This window comes from Pristiophorus japonicus, chromosome 2, assembly GCF_044704955.1.
Source record: "Pristiophorus japonicus isolate sPriJap1 chromosome 2, sPriJap1.hap1, whole genome shotgun sequence".
Classification (NCBI taxonomy): domain Eukaryota; kingdom Metazoa; phylum Chordata; class Chondrichthyes; family Pristiophoridae; genus Pristiophorus; species Pristiophorus japonicus.
Genome location: NC_091978.1, coordinates 303,262,277 through 303,284,279, shown reverse-complemented (window position 1 = coordinate 303,284,279; position 22,003 = coordinate 303,262,277). Strand labels below are relative to the sequence as shown.

At 43.6% G+C, this 22,003-nt stretch overlaps 1 protein-coding gene across 3 annotated transcripts in view; it reads left to right on the top strand.

Moving 5' to 3' along the window:
- The window catches only part of naf1 (nuclear assembly factor 1 homolog (S. cerevisiae)), a 348,207-nt gene that overhangs the window by 166,607 nt on the left and 159,597 nt on the right, over positions 1–22,003 (top strand). For all 3 annotated transcript variants that reach the window (XM_070865108.1, XM_070865118.1, XM_070865127.1), the window contains exon 5: positions 9,096–9,178. In XM_070865108.1, coding sequence (XP_070721209.1) covers positions 9,096–9,178 — 83 coding nt within the window. The remainder of the gene's footprint in view (positions 1–9,095; positions 9,179–22,003) is intronic.

The following is a 22,003-nucleotide window of genomic DNA, read 5'->3' as shown; positions in this document are numbered from 1 at the left end:
AGGTCCAGCGAGCTTGCCCAATGCTGTAGCCTGCATCCCTGGGACCAGAGTGATGCATCACGGAGTGTGGCCACAAGCAGCTAATACTGTATATACAAGCTGCAGAGCAAGCGATCCCAGGAGGGCATCGATACTCTGCCCCCGATCGGCTCCACCTCTCAGGCACCCATCGCCATGAGTCTGAAAGAGCAAACTGCGCTAAGGCGCAGCTCCCAGACCCTATCGCCACCAAAGCCACACCCGGGAACGAAGGGTCACTCGCAACGGTTCACCCAAATGGGACTGGGATCAGCCAGGATCCCAAACCAAATAATGCCCAGGCAAGCAAGTCAGCAGTTCCCTGTGCACTGCTAGACGACTGCTCCTCAGGGAGCAGTAGCGACCTGGGATGCAAGGAAAGGACAGGGAGGTCACAGGCATCTGTGAACCTGCTCGACGCTAGGAACAATGGCAAAAGGCCCGAGGGCAGGCAACTTGAGCCAACCGGATTCCCACTGCCAGCACTGGGCACCGCGCCGCCACCAGACTTCCTGGACACCATCCAGCAGTTCTGGCACTAGTTTGTCCTCACTCACCGGTGCTGACCCCAGCACTGACTCCAAGTATATCCCAAGTATGTACCTCACCACTCAAATGAAATGTACTTGCCTCTCTACGGTACCACGAATGTAATACTGTAAATGCAATTTTTTTTTTGGACTTGAAAGTATATGAATGTAATGAGCCAATGGCACAATCAGTACGTGGGGGGGTGGGAGGAAGAGAATGGAGTGGTCATGGACGCACAAACAGAAACCACCAGCACCTCTACAGTCAACGAAACGCCACCTACTCACCCAAGATGGAAACGACCCTCCAAGGGTCAACCAGATAGAGCTAAGCCCAGAGCACAGTCAATGCAAAGGCGATTTGCATTAAGGACTTGGGGGAGAGTGAATCATGTATCCTACATGGTTACTGCTTGTACTATTACAAGGTGTGCCACCAGAGGGCACCGCAGTGGGGTACTTGTAGGTTACCTGTACAGGTGTGCCAGGCCTAGTATAAAAGGCAGGCCACCATGTGTGATCCTCATTCTGGAGTTACATTAAATGGACTAAGGTCACTATAGTTCAAGTACAACACGTTGTCTCATGGAGTCATTATCACAGCATCTGAAGACTTAACACTCCCCAAGTGCATTACCTCACACTTCTCCGGATTAAATTCCGTTTGCCACTGTTCTGCCCACCTGACCAGTAGATTGCTATCCTCCTGCAGTACATGACTTTCCTCTTCATTATCAACCACAAATCCAATTTTAGTGTCATCTGCAAACTTACTCCCTTTGCTTCCTACCTCTAGGCTAATTTGGATCCAACTTGCCACTTTGCCCTGGATCCCATGGGATTTACCTTAGTGACCAGTCCACCATGTGGGACCTTATCAAAAGCTTTGCTAAAGTCCATATACACGACATCATATGCACTACCCTCATCGACCCTCCTGGTTACGTCTTCGAAAAATTCAATCAGATTTGTCAAGCACGATTTCCCTTAACAGATCCGTGCTGACTCCCTAATTAATCCTTGCCTTTCTTTCTAAATGTAGATTTATCCTGTCTTTCAGGATTTTTTCCAATAATGACCTTCTTAAACAAGGGTATCAGATTAGCAGTCCTTCAGTTCTCCGGCACCATGCCCAAATCCAAAGAGGACTGGAAAATGATGGTCAAGGCCTCTGCTCTTTTACTTTGCTCAACAGCCTGGGATGCATTTCATCCGGGCCTGGGGACTTAGCTACTTTCAATTATGCTAAACTCCTTAATATCTCCCCCCTCTCATATTTATTTCATCCAGAATTTCACACTCCTCCTTGATAGCAGTATCTGCATTGCCCCTTTCCTTTGTGAAAACAGACGCAAAGTATACATTTGTGAACCATACCAACATCTTCTGCCTCGACGCAGAGATTACTCTCATGGTTTCTAATAGGCCCTACCCTTTGGGTTTTCCTTAATTTTACTTGCCAAGAATTTTTCATGCTCTCCCTTAGCATTCTTAATACCCTTTTTAATTTTACCTCTGAACGTTCTATATTCCTCCAAGATTCTATGGTATTTAGCTGTTGATATATGACACAAGCTTCCCTTTTTTTCTTTATCATCTCCTGTAAGTCTCTAGACATCCAGGGGGCTCTAGAATTGTTATTCCCACCCTTTTTCTTTAAGGGCACATGTTTGGCCTGAGCCTTCCTGATCTCCTTGAATGCCTCCCACTGTTCCGACACTGATTTACCCACAAGTAGCTGTTTCTAGTCCACTATGGCCAAATCACTTCTCAACTTAGCAAAATTAGCTTTTCCCCAATTTGGGACATTTATTCCTGGTCTATCCTTGTTCTTATCCATAACTACCTTGAATCTGACTGAATTATGGTCACTGGCACCCAAGTGCTCTCCCACTAATACCCCTTCTACCTGCTCCGCTTCATTCCCCAAAACCAAATTCAAAACCTCCCCCTCTCGTATTGGGCTTGTTACATACTGACTAAAAAAAGTTCTCTTAAATGCATTTTAAGAAATCTGCACCCTCCATACCCTTCACACTATATTTTTCCCAATCAATATTAGGATAGTTAAAATCCCCTACTATTATTGCCCTATGGATTTTGGACTTAACAGAAATTTACCTAAAATATTTGCTCTTCCATCTCCCTCCCACTGTTTGGGGGTCTATAATACACGCCCAGCAGTGTGATCGCCCCTTTTTTATTTTTCAATTCGACCCATATGGCCTCATTTGATGATCCCTCTAATATATCATCCATCCTTACAGCTGTAATAGTTTCTTTAATCAATATCCCCCTCTCTGTCTTGTCTAAAAATCCTGTAACCAGGAATATTGATCTGCTAAACCTGCCCCTCTTTCAGCCATGTTTCTGTAATGGCTATAGTGTCATACTCCCAAGTGTCTACCTGTGCTCTTAGCTCATCCGCCTTATTTGCTACACTCCTTGCATTAAAGTATATACTATTTAGCACAGGAAGATCTCCTTGATTACTACATACTAAACCCTTGTTTTCTCTGTCTTACAGATTCACTTTCTACATTCTTGCTTTCCTAATTACTTGCTGTCATCTGCATGTTAACTTTCTATGATGCGTGTAAAAGGACACCCAGGTCCTTCTGAGTACCAACATTTCCCAGTCTTTCACCATTTAGAAAATCTTCTGCTTTTCTGTTTTACCTACCAAAGAGGATAACTTCACATTTCTATATCATCGCATTGTTACCAAGAAAATTTAAATGACTTAATTGTCTCCAATTTGTAGAGATACACAGGGCATCTTTTAACTCCAGGAATTTCAAAGTATTGCCTACTGTATTGCTGCAAATTTGGTTACATGTAAAGTACTATAGTGCTAGGGAATCAACAAAAAATGATATCCTCCTCCGTCCTCCACATTTTTTTCAACAAATTAAACATTGCAAACATCTATAAGCACTCCTTACCTACAGAAAGACATTCCAAATGAGCAGAAGAGCAAGAGAGCAGTTAAAAGGGCACAAAGCATGGTTGAAAAGAACAATGTCTGGAGTCCTTTGATTGCAAGGAGGGGAAGGATTTCAGGAGGTTGGAGGATATAGTGACTGAAGGATTGGCTGCTGGTGATGGAGTGGAGGGAACAGGGAAAGAGAAGTTGGCCAGTGTCTGAGAAGCAGATGAGAATCAATATGGTGATTAAATGGAAAGATGAAAGAAATGCTTAAGGGGATTAAAGCAGTTAGCTACTTTGCAGACACCAGTAAAATACTGTGAAGTGGATTGTAGTAAGAGACGTTTTAACATCTGGCCTTTAATTTGCCATGGTTCAGTTGGTTTGGCACCAAAAAAGAACATTGTAAACAGGATGGTTTGCATGATGTAACCAGCGATGATTATATATTTGATCTAGTATTTAGTAGTGACCCTGACCTTGTATCAGGCCTGCATGTGGGAACACCTGGGTGACACCAAGCACCATATTATAAGGTTTCAATTAGCTGATAGAACCAAAGGTATGGAAAATGTACAACTTCCAGATTTCAAAGGCAAACTTCAGTAAAATGGTAGATTTGGAACAGGCTCTCCAACCAGTATTCTTTTCTGAGGGGGATGGTTCCTCCGGGGAGTACAGCCGGAGCCAAGTCCACGGCACCACGGGTGGCTCAGCTGCACGGGAGGGAGGAAGAAGAGTGAAAGAGCAATAGTGGTAGGTGATTTTATAGTTAGGAGAGCAGGCAGGCATTCCTGCGGCCGCAGATATGACTCCAGTATGGTCTGTTGCCTTCCTGGTGCTAGAATCAAGGCTGTCACTGAATGGCTGCAGAACATTCTGAGGCGGGAGGGTGAACAGCCAGAGGTCATGATCCATATCGGTACCAACGACAGAGGTTAAAAGAGGGATGTGGTCCTGCAGGCAGATTTAAAGGGAGCTGGGAAAGAGATTAAAAAGCAGAACCTCAAAGGTAGTAATCTCTGGATTACTCCCAGCGCCCACATCATGTAAGTGAATATAGAAATAGGAGGATAGAGCAGATGAATGCGTGGCTGGAGAGATGGTGCAGGAGGGAGGGCTTCAGATTACTGGGCCATTGGGACCGATTCTGAGGGAGTTGGGACCTGTACAGGCCGGACGAGGTGCACCTCAATATCCTTGTTAGTTTAAACCCTCCCCAACAGCACTAATTTGGCAGGGGATTGGGCACCAGGATGTAATGTCTTTCCGATGTCCCGAATCCAAAACGCCTGGTAAGGGGCCGAGGTAAGGGTGCTGCGGCGGAGGGGGTTTGTGACGGAGGGTCCTGGTCGGCAGAGGCTCCGGGACGTTGGGGTTGGGGTGTGGGGGGGCGGCGGAGGATCCGGCGTGGTGGGTGGGCGGGCGTCGGCGGAGTCTCCGGGGTGGCGGTGGACCTGGGAACGCCAGCGGCAGCGGCCGGGAAAAAGCTGCGTTGAATACCTGCAAAAAAGGTAAGTTAATGTTTTTATTTTTTCATTCTTTTTCTGCAGTTTAGTAGGTAAGGATTTTGGGAATATTTTACTTACGTTTTTTTGGAATTTTATTTTTTGGTGTTTTGCCCCCTCCCTCGGCCCAACTCGCAGCAGTAATCGGTTTTAAAAAAATGCCCGGATTTTGGAACATTTTGCAGATTCCAGACGACCCCTCCAAGGATCAGGACGATGACCGGATTTTGGAATTCCGGATTTCGGATGCTCAAAGTGTTGAGAATCTAGAGTTCCAGAATCCGTACTGTTCCGTGGCGGTGTCGTCCGGAATCTGGAAAATGCTTCCGGAATCTGGACCCGCCGTTGCCGCCTCCCACTCTGCCGTTGGACCCACCTGACCACCTCCGCCTCGGGCTGCTGTCGGCACCCCAGGCCCTGCCAGACCCCCCCGATCCTTACCTTGGCCCGCCTGACTTTCCTGGCCCCGCTGCCCGCCAGACTCCCCGCTCCTTCCCTCGCCCGCCGGACTCCCCGCTCCTTCCCTCACCCCCCGCCTCCCCCCCACTCCCTCCACCGCCTGTCCACCCGCTCCTTACCATGGCCCGCCGCTCCTTCCCCCGCCGCCTGCTCCTTCGCTCCTTACCTCGGCCTGCCGCTCCTTCGTCCGCCCTTTACCTCAGCCCGCTGCGCCTTCCCTCGCCCGTCCGCTCCTTACCTCGGTCTGCTGCTCCTTACCTTGCCCCCACCCCCCAGACATTTCTGGACTCGGGACGCCGGAAATACACGAACCTGGGCCGGTCGTTTCCAGATTTGGGCGTCATAGAATCCGGAGCGGCCTGGGTCCCAAGGCTTCCAAATTCTCGATAGTGTACCTGTGTGTCTATGCGTGTGTGTGTGTGTGTGTGTGTGTGTGTATATATATATATATATATATATATATATGTTTAGTCTATTGAGATGTGTCACGAGAAAAATGTGTTGATTTTTATCTGTCTGCAAGAAGAGAATGGAAACCTTTTGGAGATCTCATTATTTTGTTTAATACTTAAGGGGTTTAAGATGATTCATATTGTGAAAGCTATTTCTGACAATGATAAAGGTCATTTATCTTGTGTGATGGCTTATTCCTTCAGGCATTCCTTTGTCTAATCCTGTGCTTACTGCAGGGTTCGGGTTTTATTGCTGTGGGCCAAATGCATTTATAGTCTTAGGTTTTTACCTATTGCACATATTGGTACCAAGAGTAACACCTGTAAATGTCAACAACTCCCAAAAATCTAGCCTTCTGTCAGTACATCTGAACTAAATAGCCATCAGCAGTGTGTGCATTTCAGATGACCACTAATGTGGCTGTTGCTAGGTTTACATTTACAGAGGTGATGTGTTTTTTTTCTCCCAGATAAGAAAAAAATCGCTTTCCTCTGGCCCTTTTAAAGTAATATTTTTCAGATACAATGATGATATGCAGGATTAACTCTTTATATTCAAGTGCGAATGAAGTAAAATGAAAATGAGTTGATAACTGATACAGATTTCAATACGGAGGCAGTGTTTTGTGTTAATGTAGTTCAGAGAAGTGTGGATTTTTCATTTGTATTTTAAAAGCAAAAATTCAAGGTGAATATTGAGGCTGTGTAGGAGCAGTTTGTATGTTTTCAGTTAACTAGTACAAAATTAGCAAAATAGTTAGCTGCATAGTATATTCAGATTAATAAAACCAGGATGTATCTATAAAATGTAAAACATTTTGCATGACAGAATCTACTAGCAACTTTGAGATGATAATTTTCATTTTAACAGATTTCAACAGATGTAAGTTTTATATTGGCTGATTAACACTCACCTGTTGTTCATCTCAACACAAAAGAGTACGAACCTGGTATTACAGTACTTCCAGGAACGGTGCAGTGGCTCTCGGCTTTTTGGCTAAGAGCATTGGCGCAGAGTGATCCTTGATGTGTGCAAGGTGACCTCTGGCGTTTGTGATTTGACAAAGAATTGGAAAGATTGGCTACGAAAAAAAAAAGAGTAAATGCAACTTCACCAAACCTGCTTCTAAAATATAGCTTAGTGGTATGTTGTCAATTGATCATCAATGCATTCCCTGTATTGCTGAATGAACATCTAGTATCTTGAAATCATTGATCCTGAAGGTTGTCCTTAATGAAATTATCAGATGATAGATTGGTTTTGGCAGAATTCCTTGTAGCTGAAAATGAGTCAGATTCCCAAGAATTGCATCAAACATTTTCCAGAGTCTGTGTTAACATTTTCAGAACTCTACACCATTAACAAAAATTAAATGTATTTTTTTGAAGTGAATTTGTTAATCTATATCAATAAACTCTGTTAAAGTGTCCATAAATCAATAGGTTCCAGACTCGATAAGGAGTAAACTGGAGATGTTGTCAAGGTTAAAGTAACATGAAGCTAAACAGCAGGCTTACTTGGGGTGTAAGTGTCTTCTTGTCAGCCCCATCATATGTTCCTATATCTCTGGTATGATCATCATATTAAAATATCAAATCCAAGCTTAAGATGAAAGAGTGGAACATAGAAACAGGAATAGGCCATTTAACCCCTTGAGCCTGTTCCACCATTCATTAAGATTATGGCTGATCTGTGACCATATAACCTGTGCCCCATATCCCTGAATATTTGGTTATCAAAAATTTATCAGTCTCAAATTTAAAATAAAAATTGATCTAGCATCAATTGCCATTTGCAGAAGAGAGTTCCAAACTTCTACTACCCCTTTGCTTGTAAAATTGTTTTCTAACTTCACTCCTGAACATTCTGGCTCCAATTTTGAGGCTCTGTTCCCAAGTCCTAAACTCCCCAATAAGTGGAAATAGGGTAGATAGTTTCTGTCTATCAGTTCCCCTTAATATTTTGAAAACTTTGATTAAATCACCCCTTAACTGTCTAAATTCTAGGGAATACAACACTAGTTTGTGTAATCTCTTCTTGTAATTAAACCCTTGGAGCCCCAGTGTCATTTAGCTAGATCTACACTGCACTCCCTCCTAGGCCAGTATATCCTTCCTAAGGTGTGGTACCCAGGACTGGGCAGGTACAGAAAATAATCAAAAAGGCTAATAGAATGCTGGCCTTTATAGCCAGAGGACTAGGGGGTAGAAGTTATGCTGCATCTATATAAAACCCTGGTTGGACCACACTTGGAGTACTGTGAGCAGTTCTGGGCATCACGCCTTAGGAAGGATATATTGGCCTTGGAGATAGTGCAGCATAGGTTTACAAGAATGTCAGGTGGACTCCAAGTGTTTAATTACAAGGAACAATCACACAAATTATGGTTGTATTCCCTGGAATTTAGAAGGTTAAAGGGTGACTTGATCAAAGTTTTCAAGATATTAAGGGGCACTGATAGAACAGATAGAGAGACATTTTGGATGGTTGGGGATTCCAGAACTAGGGTGCATAGTCCAAAAATTAGTCAGGCCTTTCAGGAGTGAAGTGAGGAAACATTTCTGCACACACACAGTGGCAGAAGTTTGGAACTCTCTTCCGCAAACGATAATTGATGCTAGGTCTATTAATTTTAAAGTTGAAATCGATAGATTAACCAAGTGCATTAAAGGATAGGGGCCAAAGGCAGATATATGGAGTTAGATCACAGATCAACCATCGCACAGAATCGCGAGGGGTAAAATGGCCTACTCCTGTACCTATGTTTCTATAACATTGACACTAAAGAAAGAAAGAGACTTGCATTTATATCGCACCTTTCACGACCACCGGATATCTCAGCGCTTTACAGCCAGTGAAGTACTTTTGAAGTATAGTCACTGTTGTAATGCAGGAAATGTTGTAATGTAGGAAACTAGTGAATTTTCAGGTAAACATTACCAGTACTGAACTGATTGCATTTTGAACAAGATGCAAGATCATGAATTGGTTCAGGTGGCAATTCATAAGATTCCTGACTTATCGGTACAGTTGCTTCCAAAGCAATAAAATTTTAATGTCTTCAAAAAAAAACGATGACATTTAAACTTTCGGTAAAATTGGCAAGTACTTTTGATTTTACAGCACAGTGAAAGATTGATTTCTGTCTTTTGTACGTCCATATTTTAATGCCATTTCTGAATTTGTTTCTCTTTGCAGTTATTGTTGAATCACTAAAGGACTTGCCACCAGTGAATGAGGAAACTATCCTTTTCAGAAAGGACAGCAACTCTGTTGGGAAGGTAATTGTATGCAAAGAATTCTCAACAATTAATGAGATCCAATTTTCAGTGAATACAGTAGGTAGACTATTAGTACAAATAGTACAACTAGTAGAATACTAGGGTGTATTGTGAGGACCAACCACAGTGGTGGTGTACAAAACCCTGGTTATGCCTCATGTGGAATACAGTGCCTAGTTCCCCTCACAATAGACAATACAGAGGCCCTGAAAAGCTTCAGAAAGAGGGCCACTAGAATGATCCCTAGTTTAAGAGCCCTTAGTTACCATGGCAGGCTTGGAGATCTGTGTCTTTTTACTCTAGAAAACAAAGACTTTGGGTGATTTAACTGAAGTATTTAAAATGATCAAGGGACTAGATATGTCTGTGTGGATAGACTATTTGAAGTAAATAGGTTAGGGAAAATGAGGAGTCCTGCACATCACCTATATAACTATAGGATGAGGTTAGATGTCAGTTTTTTTTTTTATGCACAAGTTTATTGGTCCATAGAACAAGTTGCGGGCTTGTGGTGATGAGTGTTACAAAAGTGCCAAAAGGAACCAGACGAGTTCCTTGCTGAGGCTAATACCACTGTATAAAAGGTAGGTGGGATGTTGGGTATGCATCTCTTTGTGATCTCCGGGGCTCGTTCTGATTGCCTTAGTTGGTCAGAGAGGAATTTCCCAGATGCTTTTCCCCTTGAACTGGCCTAGGGTTTTTTCTTTCTCTCTCCCAGGAGATTACATGAATGCTGATGGGAGGGAGCGCTGGGGGCCATGACATTTAGTTGCTCCACGATTGTTTGGGAGAAGGCTCAATAGATCAGCCAGTCTTTTTCCCTGGAGGAGGAATTCATAGAATGCACACGGGATTGTTTCTTAGAACAGTATGTAACAGAACCTACAAGGGAGCAATCCATCTTAGATCTGGTCCTGTGTAATGAGACAGGAAAAATAAACTATCTCCTTGTAAAAGATCCTCTCGGAATGAGTGATCACAATATGGTTAAATTTGTAATACAGATTGAGGATGAGGAAGTTGTGTCAGAAACGAGCGTACTATGCTTAAACAGAGGAGACTACAGTGGGGTGAGGGCAGAGTTGGCTAAAGTAGACTGGAAACAAGGACTAATCGGTGGCACAATTGAGGAACAGTGGAGGACTTTTAAGGAGCTCTTTCATAGTGCGCAACAAAAACATATTCCAGCGAAAAAGAAGGGCGGCATGAGAAGGGATAACCAGCCGTGGATAACCAAGGAAATAAAGCAAAGTATCAAATCAAAGACCAATGCGTATAAGGTGGCCAAGGTTAGTGGGAAACTAGAGGATTGGGAACATTTTAAGCAACAGCAAAGAATGACTAAAAAAGCAATAAAGAAAGGGAAGATAGATTACGAAGGTAAACTTGCGCAAAACATAAAAACAGATAGTAAAAGCTTTTACAGATATATAAAACGGAAAAGAGTGACTAAAGTAAATGTTGCTCCCTTAGAAGATGAAAAGGGGGATTTAATAATGGGAAATGTGGAAATGGCTGAGACCTTAAACAATTATTTTGCTTCCGTCTTCACAGTGGAAGACACAAAAACCATGCCAGAATTTGCAGGCCACAGGAATGTGGGAAGGGAGGACCTTGAGACAATCACTATCACTAGGGGGGTAGTGCTGGACAATCACTATCACTAGGGGGGTAGTGCTGGACAGGCTAATGGGACTCAAGGTAGATAAGTCCCCTGGTCCTGATGAAATGCATCCCAGGGAAGTTATAGCAGATGCATTCGTTATAATCTACCAAAATTCTCTGGACTCTGGGGAGGTACCAGCGGATTGGAAAGCAGCTAATGTAACACCTCTGTTTAAAAAAGGGGGCAGGCAAAAGGCAGGTAACTATATGCCGGTTAGTTTAACATCTGTAGTGGGGAAAATGCTTGAAACTATCATTAAGGAAGAAATAGCGGGACATCTAGATAGGAATAGTGCAATCAAGCAGGCGCAACATGGATTCATGAAAGGGAAATCATGTTTAACTAACTTACTGGAATTCTTTGAGGATATAACGAGCATGGTGGATAGAGGTGTACCGATGGATGTGGTGTATTTAGATTTTCAAAAGGCATTCGATAAGGTGCCACACAAAAGGTTACTACAGAAGATAAAGGTACGCGGAGTCAGAGGAAATGTATTAGCATGGATGGAGAATTGGCTGGCGAACAGAAAGCAGAGAGTCGGGATAAATGGGTCCTTTTCCGGTTGGAAATCAGTGGTTAGTGGTGTGCCACAGGGATCAGTGCTGGGACCACAACTGTTTACAATATACATAGATGACCTAGAAGAGGGGACAGAGTGTAGTGCAACACAATTTGCAGATGACACAAAGATTAGTGGGAAAGCGGGTTGTGTAGAGGACACAGAGAGGCTGCAAGGAGATTTGGATAGGTTAAGCGAATGGGCTAAGGTTTGGCAGATGGAATACAATGTCGGAAAGTGTGAGGTCATCCACCTTGGGAAAAAAAACAGTAAAAAGGAATATTATTTGAATGGGGAGAAATTACAACATGCTGTGGTGCAGAGGGACCTGGGGGTCCTTGTGCATGAATCCCAAAAGGTTAGTTTGCAGGTGCAGCAGGTAATCAGGAAGGCAAATGGAATGTTGGCCTTCATTGCGAGAGGGATGGAGTACAAAAGCAGGGAGGTCTTGCTGCAACTGTATATAAGGCCGCACCTGAAGTACTGCGTGCAGTTTTGGTCACCTTACTTAAGGAAGGATATACTAGCTTTGGAAGGGGTACAGAGACGATTCACTAGGCTGATTCCAGAAATGAGGGGGTTACCTTATGATGATAGATTGAGTAGACTGGGTCTTTACTCCTTGGAGTTCAGAAGGATGAGGGGTGATCTTATAGAAACATTTAAAATAATGAAAGGGATAGACAAGATAGAGGCAGAGAGGTTGTTTCCACTGGTCGGGGAGACTAGAACTAGGGGCCACAGCCTCAAAATACGGGGGAGCCAAGTTAAAACTGAGTTGAGAAAGAATTTCTTCTCCCAGAGGGTTGTGAATCTGTGGAATTCTCTGCTCAAGGAAGCAGTTGAGGCTAGCTCATTGAATGTTTTCAAGTCAAAGATAGATAGATTTTTAACCAATAAGGGAATTAAGGGTTGCACTTTATCAGGGAGGCTTTGAGGGTGTCTTTGTAACATTTCCTCTGCTAATCTTTGGCTTGTTTGCCGTGAGGGAGTTCCGAGTAGAGCGGTTGCTTTGGGAGTCTCTTGTCTGGCATGCGGACAATGTGGCCTGCCCAGCAGAGCTGATCAAGTGTCATCAGTGCTTCAATGCTGGGGATATTGGCCTGGTTGAGGACGCTAATTTGGTGCATTTGTCTTCCCAGGAGATTTGTAGGATCTTGCAGAGACATCGTTGGTGGTATTTCTCCAGTGATTTGAGGTGTCTACTGTACATGGTCCATGTCTCTGAGCCATACAGGAGGCAGGTATTACTACAGCCCTGTAGACCACGAGCTTGGTAGTAGATTTGAAGGCCTGGTCTTTGAACGTTCTTTTCCTCAGGCGGCCGAAGGCTGCACTGGCGCATTGGAGGCGGTGTTGAATCTTGTTGATCAGAGGCTCCTGAGGTATGGGAAATGGTCCACGTTGTCCAGGGCCTCGCCGTGGATTTTGATGACCGGGGGGCAGTGCTAAGCGGCAAGGTCAGGCTGGTGGAGGACCTTTGTCTTACGGATGTTTAGCGTAAAACCCATGCTTTCGTACGCCTCAATAAAAACGTCGATTATGTCCTGGAGTTCAGCCTCTGTATGTGCGCAGACGCAGGCGTCGTACGTGTACTGTAGCACGACGACAAAGGTTGGGGTGGTCTTGGACTTGGCCTGGAGACGGCGAAGGTTGAATAGGTTCCCACTGGTTCTGTAGTTTAGTTCCATTCCAGCGGGGAGCTTGTTGACTGTGAGGTGGAGTATGGCAGCGAGGAAGATTGGGAAGAGGGTTGGGGCGATGACACAGCCCTGTTTGACCCTGGTCTTGATCTGTTGGTAAGGATCACGGCCTGCATGTCGTCATGGAGCAGATGGAAGATGTTGACGAACTTTTGGGGGCATCCGAAACTGAAGGGGACGCTCCATAGACCCTCGCGGTTGACAGTGTCAAAGGCCTTTGTAAGATCAAAAAAAGCCATGTATAAGGGCTAGCGCTGTTCCCTGCATTTTTCCTGCAGCTGTTGTGCTGTAAAAATCATGTCCGTTGTGCCCTCTAGGGGACGAAATCCGTACTGTGTCTCCGGGAGGAGCTCCTCAGCCATAGGGAGAAGACAGAGATGGATAATGACCAGATAATCTGTTTTGTTTGTTGATTGAGGGATAAATATTGGGCAGGGCAATCGAGTGAAACATCTTTGCACCACCACTAAGGCAAGTATATCCTTCATCATATAAGGAGACCAAAACTGTGCAAGTACTTCGGGTGTAGTCTCATCAAAGCCTTGTACAATTGTAGGAAGACTTAAGAACATAAGAAATAAGAGGAGGAGTAGGCCATACGGCCCTCGAGTCTGCTCCACCATTCAATAAGATCATGGATGATCTGATCATGGACTCAGCTCCGCTTCCTTGCCCGCTCTCCATGACACTTTATCCCCTTATCGTTCAAGAAAATGTCTATTTCTGTCTTAAATTTATTCAATGTCCCAGCTTCCACAGCTGTCTGAGGCAACGAATTCCACAAATTCACAACCCTCTGAGAGAAGAAATTTCTTCTCCTCTCAGTTCTCAATGGGCGGCCCCTTATTCTAAGATCATGCCCTCTAGTTCTAGTCTCCCCCATCAGTGGAAACATCCTCTCTACATCCACCTTGTCAAGCCCCCTCATAATCTTATACACTTCGATAAGATCACCTCTCATTCTTCTGAATTCCAATGAGTAGAGGCCCAACCTATTCAACCTTTCTTCATAAGTCAAACCCTCATCCTCGGAATCAACCGAGTGAACCTTCTCTGAACTGTCTCCAAAGCAAGCACATCCCTTCGTAAATATGGAAACCAAAACGGCGCGCAGTATTCCAGGTGTGGCCTCACCAATACCCTGTACCGCTGTAACAAGACTTCCCTGCTTTTATACTCCATCCTCTGCAATAAGGGCCAAGATTCCATTGGCCTTCCTGATCACTTGCTGGAGCTGCATACTATCCTTCTGTGTTTCATGCACAAGTACCCCCAGTTCCCGCTGTACTGCAGCACTTCGCAAGCTTTCTCCATTTAAATAATAACTTGCTCTTTGATTTTTTTTGCCAAAGTGCATGACCTCACACTTTCCAACATTATACTCCATCTGCCAAATTTTTGCCCACTCACTTAGCCTGTCTATGTCCTTTTGCAACTTTTTTGTGTCCTCCTCACACATTGTTTTTCCTTACATCTTTGTATCGTCAGCAAACTTGGCTACATTACACTTAGTCCCTTCTTCCAAGTCGTTAATATAGATTGTAAATAGTTGGGGTCCCAGCACTAATCCCAGCGGCACCCCACTCATTACTGGTTGCCAACCAGAGAACATAAGAACATAAGAACATGGAACAGGAGTAGGCCATCTAGCCACTCGAGCCTGCTCCGCCATTCAACAAGATCATGGCTGATCTGGCCATGGACTCAGCTCCACTTACCCGCCCGCTCCCCATAACCCTTAATTCCCTTATTGGTTAAAAATCTATCTATCTGTGACTTGAATACATTCAATGAGCTAACCTCAACTGCTTCCTTGGGCAGAGAATTCCACAGATTCACAACCCTCTGGGAGAAGAAATTCCTTCTTAACTCGGTTTTAAATTGGCTCCCCCGTATTTTGAGGCTGTGCCCCCTAGTTCTAATCTCCCCGACCAGTGGAAACAACCTCTATGCCTCTATCTTGTCAATCCCTTTCATTATTTTAAATGTTTCTATAAGATCACCCCTCATCCTTCTGAACTCCAAAGAGTAAAGACCCAGTCTACTCAATCTATCATCATAAGGTAACCCCCTCATCTCCGGAATCAGCCTAGTGAATCGTCTCTGTACCTCCTCCAAAGCTAGTATATCCTTCCTTAAGTAAGGTGACCAAAACTGCACGCAGTACTCCAGGTGCGGCCTCACCAATAGCCTATACAGTTGCAGAAGGACCTCCCTGCTTTTGTACTCCATCCCTCTCGCAATGAAGGCCAACATTCCATTCGCCTTCCTGATTACCTGCTGCACCTGCAAACTAACTTTTTGGGATGAGTTTCATGCACAAGGACCCCCCAGGTCCTTTTGCACCGCAGCATGTTGTAATTTCTCCTCATTCAAAAAATAATCCCTTTTACTGTTTTTTTTTTTTTCCCCCAAGGTGGATGACCTCACACTTTCCGACATTGTATTCCATCTGCCAAACCTTAGCCCATTCGCTTAACCTATCTAAATCTCTTTGCAGCCTCTCTGTGTCCTCTACACAACCTGCTTTCCCACTAATCTTTGTGTCATCTGCAAATTTTGTTACACTACACTCTGTCCCCTCTTCCAGGTCATCTATGTATATTGTAAACAGTTGTGGTCCCAGCATTGATCCCTGTGGCACACCACTAACCACCGATTTCCAACCCGAAAAGGACCCATTTATCCCGACTCTGCTTTCTGTTAGCCAGCCAATTCTCTATCCATGCTAATACATTTCCTCTGACTCCGCGTACCTTTATCTTCTGCAGTAACCTTTTGTGTGGCACCTTATCGAATGCCTTTTGAAAATCTAAATACACCACATCCATCGGTACACCTCTATCCACCATGCTCGTTATATCCTCAAAGAATTCCAGTAAATTAGTTAAACATGATTTCCCCTTAATGAATACATTCTGTGCCTGCTTGATTGCACTATTCCTATCTAGATGTCCTGCTATTTCTTGCTTAATGATAGCTTCAAGCATTTTCCCGACTACAGAAGTTAAACTAACCTGCCTATAGTTACCTGCCTTTTGTCTGCACCCTTTTTTAAACAGAGGCGTTACATTAGCTGCTTTCCAATCCGCTGGTACCTCCCCAGAGTCCAGAGAATTTTGGTAGATTATAACGAATGCATCTGCTATAACTTCCGCCATCTCTTTTAATACCATGGGATGCATTTCATCAGGACCAGGGGACTTGTCTACCCTTGAAGGATTCTGACGAAGTGTCATCGACCTGAAACGTTAACTCTGCTTCCTTGCCCAAAAATAATAAAGGTATTTTGGATTGGGCTACCCTATTATAATCAATGGAATATCTATCACTCCATATAAAGTATACAATCTTCTGATCCAATTCCAGAAAGATGGGATGGAGAACATGGACCAGGAAGCATTCAAAATAAATGCAGCAGACAGGAAGAATATTAATTTTTATAATCAAGTATATTGGAACAGGAGTAGGCCATTCAGCTGCACGAGCCTGTTCCACCATTCAATTAGATCATGGCTGATCACCATCTTAACTCCATTTACCCGCCTTAGTTCTATATCCCTTAATATCTTTACCTAACACAAATTAACCTCAGTTTTGACATTTTCAATTGACCTAGCCTCAACAGCTTTTGAGGAGAGTTCTAGATTTCCACTTCCTTTGTGTGAAGAAGTGCTTCCTGCATCACCCTTGAATGGCCTAGCTCTATTTTTAAGGTTTTGCCCCCTTGTTCTGGACTCACCCACCAGAGGAAATAGTTTCTCACCAGCCAACCTATCAAATCTTTTAATCATCTTAAACACCTCAATTAGATCACCCCTTAACCTTCTATACTCAAGGGAATACAAGCCTAGTCTGTGCAACCTAGCCTCATAATTTAACTCTTATTCTGGTGAATCTGCACTGTACCCCTCCAAGGCCAATATATCCTTCCTGAGGTATGATGCCCAGAACTGAATGCAATATTCTAAATAGGGTCTAACCAGCGCTCTCTCCAGCTGTAACTGAACTTCCACCCCTTTGTATTCCAGTCCCCTTGAGATAAAAGCCAACATTCCATTAACCTTTTAAATTAATTTTAAATTTCCCTGCTCCTCCACAGCTTCTAGCATCTCACTATTTAGAAAATACTCTGATCTATCTTTCTTGGGTCAAAAGTGGATGACCTCGCACTTACCCACTTTGAACTCATCTGCCACAGCTTTTCCCACTCACTTAATCTATCAATGTCCCTTTGCAACTTTTTGCTCCCATCTGCACTACTTATTGTGTAACCTAACTCAGCGTCGTCAGCAAATTTGGATCATAGAATCATAGAAATGTATGGCACAGAAGGAGATGGTGAAAAGCTGAAGCCCTAGCACAGATCCCTGAAGAACACCACTAGTTACATCCTGCCAATTGTAGTGTATACCCATTATCTCTACTCTCTCTCCTATCCCTTAACCAATTCCCTAACCATGTCAAAAGGTTGCTTCCAATTCCAAGCACTTGTATTTTTGCTAACCAAAGTGTCTTATGTGGAACTAATATTGAATGCCTTCTAGAAGTCCATATAAATAACATCAATAGACACTTCCTTATCTATCTCAAAAAAAATTCAGCTTGGTTAGTTAGATATGGCAAACCCATTACAGCTCCATGCATGCTCTTTCTCATTGGTTCATATTTGTCCATTGATAAATTCTAGTAACTTCCCAAAACAGACATTAGACGAATAGGTCTATATTTACATACATACATAAGAATATAAGAATTAGGAGCAGGGGTAGGCCATCTAGCCCCTCGAGCCTGCTCCGCCATTCAGAAAGATCATGGCTGATCTGGCCGTGGACTCAGCTCCACTTACCCGCCCGCTCCCCATAACCCTTAATTCCCTTATTGTTTAAAAATCTATCTATCTGTGATTTGAATACATTCAATGAGCTAGCCTCAACTGCTTCCTTGGGCAGAGAATTCCACAGATTCACAACCCTCTGGGAGAAGAAATTCCTTCTCAACTCGGTTTTAAATTGGCTCCCCCGTATTTTGAGGCTGTGCCCCCTAGTTCTAGTCTCCCCTACCAGTGGAAACAACCTCTCTGCCTCCATCTTGTCTGTCCCTTTCATTATTTTAAATGTTTCTATAAGATCACCCCTCATCCTCTGAACTCCAACGAGTAAATACCCAGTCTACTCAATCTATCATCATCCTAGTTTATCTCTCCCACCCTTCTTAAATAATGGGGTGATATTGACAATCTTTCAATCCAAGGGGACAATTCCTGAATCTATATTGTTTTGGAAGATCATGACTAAAGCATCTACAATTTCCTCATCTACTTCTATTAATACCCAGGAAATCATCAGGTCCTGGTGATTTCTCAATCTTCAGTTGCATTATTTCTCCATTACCATGTAAAAAAAATTAAGTTAAATTTAGTAAAACTCTCCTTGATTTATTTTTAGTTTCCCTTATATCTCTGGTACTTTATCCTCTTCCTCTACTGTGAAGACTGATGCAAAGTAATTATTTAGCAAGTTGCCATTGCCTTACTTTCAAGTACAATATCACCTTTGCTGTCTTTAAGGGGCCCACCCTCTTAATATACTTGTAAAATGTTTGTGTTATCCTTGATATCCCTCGCAAGTTTCTTTCGTATTCCCTTTTTGCAGCTCTTGCTACTTTCATTGTATCCTTTTGTTCTTTATACTGAGTCCACAGGATCTTCACTATTCTTTGCATTTGTATCAGCTTTTTCTTTTAGTTTCATACTATCACTCACCTCTTTTGTTATAGAACCATAGAATGGTTACAGCACAGAAGGAGGCTATTTGGTCTGTCGAGCCCATGCCGGCTCTCTGCAAGAGCACTTCAGCTAGTCCCACTCCCCCACCTTTTCCCTGCAGCCCTGCAATTTTTTTTCCATCAGGTACTTATCCAATTCCCTTTTGAAAGCCATGATTGAGTCTGCTTCCACCACCCTTTCAGGCTGTACATCCCAGATTCTAACCAGTCACTGCGTAAAAGGTTTTTCGTCATGTTGGCTTTGGTTCTTCAGCCAATCATCTGAAATCTATGTCTTCTGGTTCTCGACCCTTCCGCCAATGGAAACAGTTTTCTCTACTATGTCTTGACCCCTCTATCAAATCTCCTCTCAACTTTCTACTCTAATTAGAACAACCGCAGCTTTTCCAGTCAATCGATATAACTGAAGTCCCTCCTCCCTGGAACCATTCTTATAAATCTTCTCTGCACCCTCTCTGAGGCCTTCATATCCTTCCTAAAGTGTGGTGCCCAGAATTGGATACAGTACTCCAGTTGAGGCTGAACCAGTGCTTTATAAAGGTTCATCATAACATCCTTGCTTTTGCACTTTATGCCTCTGTTTATAAAGCACAGGATCCCTTACGCCTTTTTAACCACTTTCTCAACCTGCCCTGTCACTTTTAGAATTTTACCCTTTAGTTTATGTTGCCTCTCCTCGTTCTTCCTACCAAAATAAATCACTTCGCACTTTTATGCATTAAATCTCATCTGCCACATGTCCGCCCATTTCACCAGCCTGTCTGTCTTCTTGAAGTCTATCACTATCCTCCTCACTGTTCACTATACTTCCAAGTTTTGTGTCATCTGGAAATTTTGAAATTGTGCCCTGTACACTCGAATCTAAGTCATTAACATATATTAATCTGACCAAGGTTGTTTAATTCAACTGTTTAATTAAAGAGCTTGTTACCAAATCTTTTTAGAAACATAGAAAATAGGTGTAGGAGTAGGCCATTCAATGAGTTCATGGCTGAACATCCAACTTCAGTACCCCATTCCTGCTTTCTTGCCATACCCCTTGATCCCCCGAGTAGTAAGGACTTCAACTAACTCCTTTTTGAATATATTTAGTGAATTGGCCTCAACAACTTTCTGTGGTAGAGAATTCCACAGGTTCACCACTCTCTGGGTGAAGAAGTTTCTCCTCATCTCGGTCCTAAATGGCTTACCCCTTATCCTTAGACTGTGTCCCCTGGTTCTGGACTTCCCCAACATTGGGAACATTCTTCCTGCATCTAACCTGTCTAAACCCATCAGAATTTTAAACGTTTCTATGAGGTCCCCTCTCATTCTTCTGAACACCAGTGAATACAAGCCCAGTTGATCCAGTCTTTCTTGATAGGTCAGTCCCGCCATCTGGGGAATCAGTCTGGTGAACCTTCGCTGCACTCCCTCAATAGCAAGAATGTCCTTCCTCAGGTTAGGAGACCAAAACTGTACACAATACTCCAGGTGTGGCCTCACCAAGGCCCTGTACAACTGTAGTAACACCTCCCTGCCCCTGTACTCAAATCCTCTCGCTATGAAGGCCAACATGCCATTTGCTTTCTTAACCGCCTGCTGTACCTGCATGCCAACCTTCAGTGGCTGATGTACCATGACACCCAGGTCTCGTTGCACCTCCCCTTTTCCTAATCTGTCACCATTCAGATAATAGTCTGTCTCTCTGTTTTTACCACCAAAGTGGATAACCTTACTTCATCTGCCATGCATTTGCCCACTCACCTAACCTATCGAAGTCGCTCTGCAGCCTTTGAAGACAAAGCCAAAATACTGTAGATGCTGGTAATCTAAAATAAAAAGAGAAAATGATGGAAATATTCAGCAGGTCAGGCAGCATCAGTGGAGTGAAAAACAATAGTTAATATTTCAGGTCGATGGCCTTTCATCAGAACTGGAAAAAAATTAAGCGAAAAGTAGCTGGTTTTAAGCAAGTACAGAGGCGAGGAAAGAACAAAAGGGGAAGGTCTGTGATGGGGTGGAAGGCAGGAGTGATTAAATGACAAAAGGGATGATGGTGAAGGCAAAAGTGTTGAATCAAAAGATGAGGTGCTTCCATTGAGTTTCATTGGAACAGTGTATGAGGCCGATAAAGTGCAATATCACCACCGGCACCTGAGAATCCCAGGCCCAAGACGGCCCAAAGTGGAGGAAGAGTATCCGGGAGGGTGCTGAGCACCTCGAGTCACGTCGCCGAGAGCATGCAGAAATCAAGTGCAGACAGCGGAAAGAGCGTGCGGCAAACCAGGCTCCCCATCCACCCTTTCCTTCAACCACTGTCTGCCCCACCTGTGACAGAGACTGTAATTCCCACATTGAACTGTACAGCCATCTGAGAACTCACTTTTAGAGTGGAAACATGTCTTCCTCGATTTCGAGGGACTGCCTATGATTGATTGTATGAGGCCGAGGACAGAGTGGGCTGGAGAATTAAAATGGCAAGCGACCGGAAACTCAGCGTCACGCTTGTGGATTTAACGGAGGAGTTCAGCAAAGTCCTCCACTGTTCATCTACAGTTTTATCTGTTAACTGTTCCACCCATTTTAATGTGGTCAATTTTTGCCTCATCCCTTCAAAGTTAGCCTCAACTAAATTTGAAACCTTGGTTTGTGGCTCCCCCTTCTCCCTCTCAAACCAAATATCGAATTTATTCACGATATGGCCACTGTTTAATGTTCCCTTACCATTAGATTGTTGACTCATTACTCATCACTAAATCTAGCCCTCTTGTTAGTTCAAGAACATACTGTTCCAGAAAACTGTCACGAATACACAGAAATTCTCTGCCTTTGGGACTCGAGCTATTCTGCTTCTCCCAGACTGCGCGAAAATTAAAGTCTCCCTTTATAACTACTCTGCTTTTGAAATCAGCTTCTCTAATCTCGGTATTTGTGCATCGCACTACTTTATCACTGCTATCATAAGGTCTGTAGACAACTCCACCTAATTCTTGCAATTTTCTATTAATCGATTCTACCGGGAGAGTTTCTAGAGTTTATTCACTCTCTTACTGATGTAATATTGGGCCGGACTTTTCTGTGAAAGTAACGGTGAGACTAACGGTGCTCACCATTATTTATGTGCA